The sequence below is a fragment of the Chaetodon auriga genome, chromosome 7 (genome assembly GCF_051107435.1).
Source record: "Chaetodon auriga isolate fChaAug3 chromosome 7, fChaAug3.hap1, whole genome shotgun sequence".
NCBI classification, from domain to species: Eukaryota; Metazoa; Chordata; class Actinopteri; order Chaetodontiformes; family Chaetodontidae; genus Chaetodon; species Chaetodon auriga.
Window position 1 is genome coordinate 25,413,141 of NC_135080.1, and position 12,624 is coordinate 25,425,764.

The following is a 12,624-nucleotide window of genomic DNA, read 5'->3' on the forward strand; positions in this document are numbered from 1 at the left end:
CTGCCACTGGCTGAGTATGAAATCAATGATTTAGCATGGGAAGGGAATTATATGGAGAAGGCATGGAGGAAATAACATGAAAATGCTAAATTATTAAGGATTATGGACTAAGGCAGGGAGTGAGACTCAGACTCATGACTACCGTTCCGTCTCAAAGCTCAGTTAGACACTGCTAACTCAACAAAAACCAGGGAAGAATGCTTTCTGTGCAGTAATCAGAAAACCAGCACACGCTCACCCTAAACAACAACATCAAGTCTAAAAGCAGGTAGGGAAACAACACTATAGCATTCTATATGCATCAATGATTAGTCCTGGTCCACAAGATAGAAAATAAACACTTGTGTTCATCATGCTGAACATTCCTCATGACAGCTGTGCTGCCATCTGACTGCTAATCTATAAAACTCATTACCCCGGCTATGGATCGCCTCCTGCACATCTCCCATCCATCTCAGGGTCGCTTCATGCTTCCACACACAACATCAGTGTCGTTCTTTGTTTGATTTCAAGTCGTTGTAATTATGGCAGACTTTGAAGGACTTTGAGTCCGGCAGTCTACTCCGTCAAATACTGAAGGATCTTAAATGCATCAGTGGTAAAAGAACAGACAGACTTTCACTTCTGGCACCCTTGAGATATAGAAGAGCAGCAAACATCAGGGTCTGTTTGAGTCTCCAGCCACAGGTTTGCAAGCAAACACTGCTAATATGGATTTCTGCTGAAGCACAAATTGTCTTACAGGTACGGCTGGGCATCTATGTTCAACACTAGTGCCGATATGATACAGTGCGGATACCAAACAGAAAGTTCTCTAATAGTGTCTCAACACAAACAGCTGCTTAAAAAGTTCATAAGTCTAACAATGACAAATATAAATTCCTATTAACTTCTTTTTAAACCAGCAACGATGAAGTGCCCTCTTCTACTAATACCATTTAAATGCTCAAAGAACCAAACAAGACCTCAAACAAACCTGGCTGCACCAGACGTTATCATGAATGGCAATCACAAATATCTGGCATAATAAACAGAACTGACCAGTGGCCACTAATGATCAATGTCAATTCCCTGCATCTGTCTCTATGGCAGGTGCCTCGTCTGGCCTGATACCCACCTAGAGGTGCAACTCTGTCCGAGTGGCAGCAGAGATACCATACCATTATCCAGGGAACATCCTTAGAGAGGTGCTGCTATAGCCAGCATGTACCATAGCAAACTCCCCCGTGATAACCGCTCACACAAACTACGTCATTGTGTCCGCAGGGCTGTTATTCCCACAGATTTCTACTCAAAATATTGTGACAGTCTCGGAGGCTAGCAAGTTAGCAGAGGATTCACTGTACTAAGCTTTGCCATGAGTCAAGCTTTACGTTCTTGTTCTGGAAAGAGTAATGAACCAGGAGTGTGTCAGTCACTCTCTCTCTCCAACACACACACACACACGCGCACGCACACACACACACACACACACACACACACACACACACACACACACACAACACACACACACACACACAAAGTTAAGAGGATAAGCTGGGAGCAGGCAGATTAAAGGCAACGTCCACGTTCTCTTGACAAGACACGTTCTTTCCAGCCCTCTGTCCTTAATTGGCAAAATAAAGCCTGGCTAAATTTACTTGGCTTCCAATTTTAAGGAACTCTATTCTTTTTATTTTCCGTGTGCTGTTTTTAAAATACGTATATACGTGTATCACGACACAATTTCTCTTGGATTTACAAATGTTCAATTGTAAAGTCGCAGAGAGTCAGTCAAGCAAAAAGACTCTGAAACGGTGCTGTATGGACCCCAAATTACATCTGTGTTCCTCACTGTGTGGAACTCACTGGAATCTTTTGGATTTTTATTTCCAACATGGATCGGTCATGTTGTGGCCCATACCTGATCTGCTAAATAAGATCTGTGTCAGTCCTCAAGCATTGCACAACTTGAGGACTGACTCCTTTCGATAGCTTTCAAACTAGTTAAATGTCATCCTAACACAAGCAGCTGTACAATAACTTTGGCTAAATTGAACAAAATTGGCTAAAATTGCCAAAATTGTCATTTAAATCAGTAACTCGGTGCTCAGTGAATAACACTGTGAGACAGGATTACAAACCTAAACACGTTTGATGCCAACTTGTCAGTGCTTGACAGCTGTCGAAACTGTGTGATTATGGATATAATGCATTGTGGTTGGTAACAAAAAGAACGAGGCTTGATAACAGCCCCACTTATTCAACTGTAATGATTTATATATTTTACCTCTGAGGGATAAGAAGAGATAAACCTCTCACTCATTTTTTGGCGAACTTCTCAGATTTGTGCATTTTTCTGTAAATTACATGAACACACAGTGTTTAACTCATAGGACAACCCAAAATTAGAATTTACATTCTAAGGCCAAATCAGCTGGTAGGCAGCATGAGCTGTGCACATTTCAGAGGGTATGATGTGGTGTCAGGTGTGCAATATCGAAACTTGTAAGTAATTTTAATAATGGAAGGAATTGTTATGAACCAAACTGAAGAAAATATATGATACATGAAAAGATGGACAATAAAGATGGAAAAAAAAATCCACTGAATAACAGTAATAAAATTAAGGTTAAAATAAGAGTCCACAGAACACATAAAACCAAGCAAAATCAAACAGTTTCAAAAGAAAAGGCACAGTGCATGAGTGTGAGGCAAAGCACAAAAGTCTCAGGTCTGCAGCAGGAAAGCCATCGCTAGTTAAAGGCTGGAGTGACGACATACATTTTCAGCTTTCCTTTAAAAATATTTAGTGATCTACCTTCCTTGACATCTGTGTTCCAGAGCTCTGGGGCATCGCTGACAAAGGCTGCAGGTGGCTGTATTTTCACTGTTTCTGAAGTGAAGGTCTAAGGTTTTCTTCACCTTGATGATGTGGGACTTAGATCTGAATCTTGGAGAACACCACTACTTGTAACCTCAGATTTAAATCCAGAGAGTTCATTCCCCCAGATTATTAAACAGCATTTCTCTTTTCGTTTGAGGGCCAAGTAGAATTTCAGCTTTGTCCTCATTTAACTTGGAGAAAGTATTGCTCAACCATATATTTACTGCCAACTGCAAGGACAGTTAAAAAGAATGCTATAGCTGCATCTTTTTACAGGGTTTGTTGAGTCATCTGTGTTTAAAACCTACAAGAGAACCTTTTCAGTACCAGTACACTGTGCAACAGCAGCGAGCTGCATAAAATAACAAAAATGATTTCAGCACAGCTTTAAACAGATTGAGCAGCACAATCCAACAGCTGCACCGTCAGGACACAGGCGCCATGTTTATCTCATTACCTCCAACAGTTTGCCCACTAGAGGAACTATTAAAACTGTCCAGAGCTCTGCCGCAATCCAGTATCAACTAACAGGAAGGTTAACAAAGGAATATAAAATCTGTGAAAATTGTAGACTTTCTGATTCACTAGTTGTAGCCTGATTTGCCGTAATCTTAACAGAACAAAGAAAGCACTGTTGGGGAAAAAAATAAAAAAGCAAAAAACTTGAATTGATTTCAAAGTCAATTAGATGGTTGAGCAGCTTAGAGCTTTCATTTCACACATTCATCATTAACATTATGCATGAATAGCACAAGCCATTCTTCAGTTACTTAAGCCATCGGTACTTTAAATAAAACAAACATGAACGAGTGCCGGCTACATGGAGCAGGGCTGAGTGTGACAGTGAGGAAATGGATACAGAAGGCAGCAGTGGGAGGAGAGAGACCTTGGTGAAGGAGAGACAGAATGATGAAAAAGTCAAATTGAGTGAAAGGAGGAGAGTGAATGACTGAGGGTGATAAATCGAGCCTGTCAGTCATTTCCCAGGGCACTCAGTGCCACTGATGGGGGGGAAAACCAGCGATGTAATGCAATGACTTCATCCGAACTTTAACAACTGTTGTGAGCCATTCGAGGTGTTTCCTGAGACATCTGCACTCTACCAGTGAGGCAGAAGAGGGAGGAAGACGCAGCTGGGGAACTATCTGCTTCACATCACAAAGACATGGCAGAAAGAAGCACACGCTTGGACTGCAGAGTATCTGCGGGTCCCTGGGGAAGCCAAATGTCATTTTCAAGACCTTGTGCTGGATTTAGGGCCAATATTGAAAATGCTGTTGACTGTGTTTGCACATTTCCACAGCGCTCGTTCTATCAGCATGACAGCCGCGTCATGCTCACCACTCTGCTGCAAGGACATATACCCTCTCCCTTTTCTGGTTTTTGGCTTTTGATGGGAAACATGTGAGTGACATTGACAAGAGCACAACATCGATCCAAAACATGGCAGAAGAAGAAGCCACTGGAACTAATTAGTGGATGAAAACAGTAACTTGTGCAAGTCAGAGAAGATTGGTGCGTATGGCATGTCTCTGTTGTTGTACTGATGGAATTAGAGCTGTAAAAATGTACATTATGCTGTTTCTACCATGTGAGACATTCATTGCGGGTATGCCAAGCATATATTAGTAACTGGCCATTATCTGTAGTATGGCCTTAAAGGTATACCATAAAAACATTTAACAAGAGACTAAATGGCCACCACCTATGAGTATGAACATCCACAAGTTAACACACTTACCTATGTGGACACACAATATATCACAAACACCTTGATTCAGAGTGTTTTGGGGACTTACAGTGTGTGACGCCAGCCAGGGTCTGATAGAAGGTGGGTGTGTCACTGTCATCAGTGAGCGTGACACACACTCCCCCAGACAGGAGCCATCTGGACAAAGTGAAGGCCTCCTTGTTCTGCAGCAGCCAGTTCCTGAAGCGCTCATAGTTCACCTTGTCACCCTGCCACAACACACACACACACACACACACACACACACACACACACACACACACACACACACACACAGTTAGTCTGTGAAACGCAGGAGACGGCCTACGTCTGTCATGAGTGTATGACTGCTGTGAGCATCACAATGGACTCTAGAAAACACTCCTATCAGAGCAATTCCTTCAGCTTTTTAGTCTTGAAGCAGGACCTTCATCCAACACTGAAGGACCATGATGGAGGACAGAAAACCTTGATTGGAACTTCCTTAACATTAATGTTATCTCAGTGTGGGAGCACCCCAGGGGGGATTTTCACTTCACTGAGTGCGTTTTCCAAAGTTTTTTGCGGTGGCCTGTGATTTGAAAGGCTCTTTTGTATTCTGATAAGCAGTACAATAAGTCTCTGTGATGGCAAACTTGGTCTTATCTCGGTGGCTCCATGTGCAAAACAATAGGTGTTTCATGAGCATGTGACCAACACTTGTGTAATGATGGAAGCAAACTCCATGACATGAGCCAAGGAAAGAGTGTGGGTGTTATCCTTCTGTAGCTCACTTGCTTTTGTTATTATCAAGTCCAGGGCCGTGCGGTGGGACATATATGTCACACGTGCTACAAAGAAAGCGGTGCGATGAATGAAGTGACCGCGGCAGCCTCCATACGATCCATCTTGCAATGCATGTGTGAGACAGTCCGAAATGGTGCTAAGAAAAGATGCTCGTCTCAACGGAGACACACTGTTTTAACATGGAAACCTTTTAGTGTTGACGTAACCAGAGTCACTTGCTTGTGAGTGAGCTGAATTGATGGCGCATCACTATTCTACTCACTAGTTGTAATCTATTGTGTGATTAAATACATGTCCCTGGCTGAATAGAGTCCATACATCCAATGCCAAGCAGAAGGTCAGTCCACAATTAAGATCATCATAACAAGCTGTGGTGCATTCTGACCTCACTGAAGCACTTTTTGAGGGAGGTCGGGACTTCTCCATCCAGGACCTGCAGAACTGCTTCTATATCTTCCCTTGCAGCATATCCACCCAGATCACTGGCAAACAGGCTGAAGAGGTCTGTGTACACACACACACACACACACACACACACACACACACACACACACACACACAGAGTGACAGAAGAGAGTTCAGCTTTATCACAGAAGGCAGGCCTCTTTTACGCAACTGACAGTAAGGACGACTGAAGCTACAATGTCAATACCGTCCTGATGGATTAGACTGCCTGCAAAACGTCAACCAGAACTATCAGGAGAAGAATGATGAAGACAGAGAGAGAGAGAGAGAGATAGAGAGAGAGAGAGAGCGAAAGAGAGAGCGAAAGAGAGAGAGAGAGAAAGAGAGAGAGAGAGAGAGAGAGAGAGAGAGAGAAAGAGAGAGAGAGAGAGAGAGAGAGAGAGAGAGAGAGAGAGAGAGAGAGAGAGAGAGAGAGAGACTGACAGGTAGGGATGAAGAACAGGAAAGAAATGTGGGCATGAGAAACACTTTAATACCGTTATGGTTGTAAGAGGATGAAATAAGTAATTCCCTGGAATGGAAATTTTGTATTATGTCCCACAACAAGGTCTAAGTCAGACAAACAGAAAGAGCCCCTTCCAATATGACTTGATACAGTCAGCTCTGACTGTAAGGTTGTGAGAGTTATTTGGGGCATCGAGGGTTCTGGAAGTCCAAGTCCTGTTCATTTTGTACAAGGACACTGTGGGGTGACTGACAGCTGGAGCGTTTTCAAGGCTGTTTGAATCATCAGCACAAAAGACTGGCAGCCGTGCTGTATCTGGTGCAGCGATAAGATGCATGTGGGTATGAAAACACAAGTAGAGAAGTAAACTCAACTTGCACAAAACATCTAATCATGGAGCTTAAAATTCTGTTGTTTGCACTTTTAAAGGAGAGTGAAAGTCAGACACAGAGCAGGACATTTCCCTGACACTGCACTAAAGCAGTTACTCTAAGTTGCTGTCATGCAGACATGCAAATATCAAACATTCAAATCACTTAATGTAACCACAGCTTCTGTTGCAGTTGTATTGTAGTTGGAATTTTTGATTATGAGGTTTCAACTCTCTGTCGTGGCACGTGGTCATCAGATCTTTAGATAAAAGCATGCAGCAGGGCTGACAGCACGTCAGCCGACACCGACGAAGACTATTTGCTGCAGCTTATGGTTTGTTGTGTTTTTTTTTAGACACTTAACTGATTGTGTTCAAGTCACGTTCTCTTTTTAAGACGTTTCACGCTTTCATGTTGGTTGGAAACACACTTGAGAACAACAGAAAAGCAGCAGAACAGCGTCAACACAGAGTCCCTGTCCACTCATCGGAAACAACTTACACTTGGCCTTCTCCTCATCGCGTCCCCGGGTCAGCAGCACCAGACCCACGATCAGATTGTTGAAGTGCAGCCCTTTAGACGAGCCTCCAAATGAGGTGTAGATCACCTGAAACACACAAAACACAGAGGCGTTGAGCGACAAGCCGTCGTCTCACCACGGATTTCACCAGAATCATCAGCCGTCCCCAGTGAACCTGACATTTTGTCTTTTCCACTTTCAGACAATAAAATGGGTTGATCCAATGTCATTTACACCTGCCAAAAATATGACAATCCAATAAAGCAGCCATCAGTTAAGACAACCTTTGTGCAGAAGTAACGTGAAGCCCAGTTTGAAAGAATCCCATTTCCCAAACATCATTTACACTTCAGCAGCAGAACAGTGAGCACGCTGGCAGATGAGTGATGACACGACTTTATCACTGTGTCTGTGGGTGCACGTGCTTGACAAGAAATTGTGTTTTGGTTTGAGCATAATCTCTTCCCAACCCACACACACTGAAACATCTGCGACCTACAGAGGCTGAAATTAGAGATGGGGAATTTTAAGAAAGACAGAAAGAGGAGGGAGAGAATGAAAGATAGAGACAGAGGAAGTGCAGGAGACAGTGGGCGGGCAAAAAACAAAGGACTCAAAGTACTGTCAAAGTGGTTATCGACTAAATTAAAAACAGCAGCAGATCAAGCTCTTTGGAATGCTCAGACAGTGGGTACGCTCAGGTTTCTGGGATCACTCTTTATGATTTGTTTTGGAGCATGTAAGCTGTTATTCAGCAGCATTTAGGGAAGAAGCACACAGAAAAGATGAGAGAGACAGAAGGAGGACATGTAACAAAGGTCCTTCACCACCAGGATGCCCCAAACATCTGTACACTGAACACATGTCTGTCGCTCAGGGGGAACCAGTCCTGTCTGTTATGGAGACGCGTACGAGTATATTAAGATGCAGTTGCTTCAGTTACATGGGAATTATTGGATGAAAATGACAGATTTTTTTAAGAGGTCATTGAGGCAGTAGAGGACTCTGTTTGCATCGCTCATCCACGCTGGCTGCTACTTGCTGGTCCCACCTCAGCTCTACCCAGGCATCACTCTGGAGGCTAGGTTTGGATTTTCTGGGGCCAACAACAGACAACAAGGTGGAAAGAAATGAACCTAAATGAAAGGCCCACAATGTCCCTGGAGAAAATGACAGGCGCCGAGGTGTCATGGTGGTCTACTGGTTATGACACATATCACATACTGAGATCACACTGTCCCCGGTTCAGTTCAGTTCTCAACTTTGTTCCATGTGCTGTAATTTCCCCTCTCCCTCTGTCCTCATTTAGACAATGTCACTGGAATGCAAACCTATGAGGGTCTGCAGTTTAATGCAAAGTTGTTTAATTACTGTGCACGGTCCATTTGCTCATAAAAAAGGATGAGATGCAGTTGAAAACTCTTGTAAGTTGAGATGTGTCAGACCCACTGCCCCCAGGGTCAAGAGTGGTCTTCCATACTCAAACAATTCATTGCAGCTTTCACTGATGTCTACTCACGTAGAAACAATGAATTTCTTTCAGGTAAAAATTTACGATGAGACTAATCTGTTTCTGGGCTGACCTTACTAGAGGTTGCTTCTGGGGTCACAGTGTGTAATACTGCGTGAGTTAATTAAGCAATACAAAATATCTGGACAAAAATATGTTCATCATCATGGATACAAATCTGTCTCTAACAGCCTTCAAAAGTCCAAATCAGCTCAGCTTTCTAGAGAGTTCGAGGTCCAGGCCAGGGGGCGCTATTGTCATTTAGCAGAGCTGCACTCAGAGCATGAAGGACAGAACTACAGAGCAGTGTATGTTGTCTTGTACATATCTAGATGAGGCATGGAGAGGTGAGTGTGCTGTCAGTGAAAGAATGACGTGTGTCTGTGTCAGTGGGTCACACACAGCAGAGGAGCTTCACTTGTGGTTTCAAAAAATAGAGAGTGTGTCACACCATGCAAAGTTCTGAAACCACCACCAGACTTCCCCTGACTGCTGCAGCCTCACCATCTCGACGAGCTGCTCACTCAGGCAGCAGATCATTCCACCCTGATGCAAAACGGAGCCCCATCAGACCACAGAGCAGTGGAGACCACAGACCGTGACATCACTCGGACCCGCCAGCTTTGCATTCTTACTTTAGATTTATATATACCTCCTATCATTTTTGCAACAACCAAATGACCCCTCTGGCTATCAACAAAGGCTTATCTTGTCTTCTGCCCAGTGGTTCAAATAACACTCTGCTTAAACTTCTTCCTCTTTACACTTCTTCATATAGTGCAGATTATGGGCACATGCATGGATTCTCCATTGATCTATGAATTCAAATAAAACCATATGCGTGAAACGCTGCATCAAAATAGTCCCCTTCATTCACTGTTAAGACAGTGCTGAATGAATGTAGTAAACCTGCAGCGTTAGATGATTCATTCATCACACTCAGACATCTTTCCTGTCAGACACTACAGCACTGATGACTGCACTGACTTCAGCCCTGTTCAATCACATCACGCATCACAATACAGCATAATCTGGTATTCTACAGATAAACATGGTAATTATCTGTACTGTAACATGGACATTTCTACTCTGATTTAAAAACCTTTTTTTTTTTGGAGTATACGGAGTGGTGTGACACAGCCAAAAGATCAGGTATGCAAAACAGGTATGAGGCAGTGGTTGAGATTAGGGGAACTACACTGAACTAAAACATAAAGGTCAATTTAGTTGTCACGGAAAGTTCCATTTTCTCCGTCACGCGGGAGAGAACAATGCCTGGTGATGTCATCAGGGGAAGATGGTCTTGAAGACAACACCTTTATTAAACTTAGACCCTGTGCCGGCGGCGAGGGCCTCTGCTGCCTCCCAAACTTGACGGAGGTGCAGCTTCTTTAACTAAACATTTTGTTCAAACCACATTCACGCAGTGTGAGGCGACGTGTGTGAGAAACAGACATTCAGACACAAGCAGACTGCCTCTCATGTAGTTTACAAAGCCATACTTCTCTTCAGTCTGCCTGACAGTGTGTTTACTTCCCTTGTGAGATGGCAGCATGACATCTGTCACAATGTCTAAAGCACAGAGATACAGAAAACAGTTGTTTTCACAGACAATTTGATATTCATACAATGACTCAGGCTCCTATGTCTATGTCACACTATATCAGAGAGGGAGCAATGTTCAATCTGCGTTACCACTTTGGCAAACAATGTGTATATATAAGATTCTGAAACTGACTGTGGCAACCACCCCAAAATTCTGGGAAAAGGCAACACCCGGGGAAGTCAACTGTCACTGCTACTGGTCTGTCCCCACGCCCAGCAGCTCGAGGACGTTTACGGTCATCGCTGTAACTGAAGAGTCAAACTGAAAGAGATCAAATTATGAAGTCTTTTTAAAGCGTTCAGTGTATTCCCCTGAGTTTGCATGACATCATGTTCAGAGACTACACACACTGCCTTCAGATGGTGTTCTTAATGGTTTAACCCTGCTGAAGAGATGTAAGGTAAATAAGATGGATAGTCCTGCAGTGTTTCCCCTAGAATTTTTTTCAGGCCCGGTGGCACCCACCGAAAAAACCCTAAACAGACGAGACGCGTGGGATGGTGTATTGGCACAGTTGGTTTAAGTCAGGTGGCACAGCAAGCAGTCTGCAGTTCTGCAATTATTATATTTGCATTCAAATTTTTGTTCACCCAGACTGTATTCAAGATCACAAGGAGAGGGTGACTTAATAAGGTGCATTTATTATTTATTATTTTATATTTATCCAGAAAGCTTATTTAGTAAATTGTTACATTTAAGGATCATTTATAGTGTGTGTGTGTGTGTGTGTGTGTGTGTGTGTGTGTGTGTGTGTGTGTGTGTGTGTGAGATGTGTGTACCCTGTTTATGGTCAAGAAATCCCACTCACAGTTAGTGGTTCTTAGTGGTTCTAGTGGAAAACCAGCCCATTGTCTGTGTTATTTTCATCATTATTGCTGACCAACAAAAAGAAGCTCAATCAGAACAAAAATATAAGCTAAAGAACAAATTGGAAACTTACCATGGGGAGTGTGGTACAACCAAGGGCTGTATTTATCGTTAGTAAGCCATTCGGGATCCCAGCCAGATGTTCTGTGTTTAGCTGTATTTTTTTTGACTGGGTTACCAGTCGGACCGGGCCCGCGGTCACCCGTCCGACCAGGGCTGGCAGCCAGACCGGGGTCACCCGTCCTTTTTTCCGTCTCACCTGCACCTGTCATTTTTTTTTAGAGTTGCCTCCGTTACTCTCCCTTAATCTACTTTTCTTGGCTCCGGAGTCTGGCAGAAAAACTTCTTTATATTAAGTTGTCTGTCGCCCGTGATTTTTTTTTTTCTTCTGCGGCGCCATAGTTGGCTAGCTACAAACCTTTAACATCCCATAAAATATGCCCGCACTCTCAGCAGCGGTACTCGCATCGTTACTAGGCAACAGGTTGACTCACGTTGCGCTGCACAGAGGCGCTCCTAAATGTAAATGATTATTGATTTATGAATGAATGGATAGGTGGCTTATTTTTGGCATATTGATTTTTTTTTTGGCCTGGCAGGCCGCCAGGCCAGGGAGACCCCCCGCCTGTACAATGGTAGGGGAAACACTGGTCCTGTGTTTTTAAAACTAACCCCTCCCCCACCCCAAACTAAAGGACTAACCAACATGAACTGTCTTGATGAGATGCTGGTCCACCCTGAGCCTCGAGAGCAGCCTCACTGCTCCTTGTCATAGATTGTCCAAGCGTCTGAACTCTCCTGGAGGGGTGAACAGGACTCATTTGGTGTTTTGATCCATGTGCTGATGGTGGAGATAGCCGCCTGACACACTGCTCCAAAATCTCCCGTAGGTGTTTAGTTTGGATCTGGTTCCTTTGAAGGCCATAGAACATGATTCACATTGTTTCCCTCAAACTGCTCAGTAAGCCCTAAGCCCAGCACAGAGTCATCTGCATATTAATCAACTCATTAGTTACCTTCAATTATTCGGCTGTCTGTAGCCTGAAGCCCAGCATGGCAGTCTGTTTTGAAACTGTCATGAGATCTGTATGTCTTGTCTCATTCGAGGGACATCCTGGGCTGAAAAACTTTCATACAAAGGCCTCAAAAAAACTCCCTGACTGAAGCAAATTTAGACTGCAGGCTCTCTGAGCTGCTCTCCGAAACAGGTGGTGAGGCTTTGACATGAGCCTGACTGGAGTTTCTGGGAAACTTGGCATAATATTGTAAGAGAGAGAAGTTTAGTCATTTGTAATTGGGTTTAAAAGCATTTGTGGAACTCCCAGCTCACAAAGCTCAGTTTCTATTGACGCTATACCAGTCTGTACTTTGCAATGTTGTGGAGTTACTGTAAGTATTGTTGAGTGAGTGTTGAAGAAAATCTACTTGTGGACACTGTTCCCGTTTACTGTTCCTCATT

At 43.5% G+C, this 12,624-nt stretch overlaps 1 protein-coding gene across 3 annotated transcripts in view; it reads right to left on the reverse strand.

The window, feature by feature from the left end:
* Positions 1-12,624, reverse strand: part of usp32 (ubiquitin specific peptidase 32) — a 58,432-nt gene that overhangs the window by 25,692 nt on the left and 20,116 nt on the right. For all 3 annotated transcript variants that reach the window (XM_076734854.1, XM_076734855.1, XM_076734853.1), the window contains exons 3-5: positions 7,164-7,269; positions 5,767-5,885; positions 4,666-4,825 (exon numbers count right to left, since the gene is read on the reverse strand). In XM_076734854.1, coding sequence (XP_076590969.1) covers positions 4,666-4,825; positions 5,767-5,885; positions 7,164-7,269 — 385 coding nt within the window. The remainder of the gene's footprint in view (positions 1-4,665; positions 4,826-5,766; positions 5,886-7,163; positions 7,270-12,624) is intronic.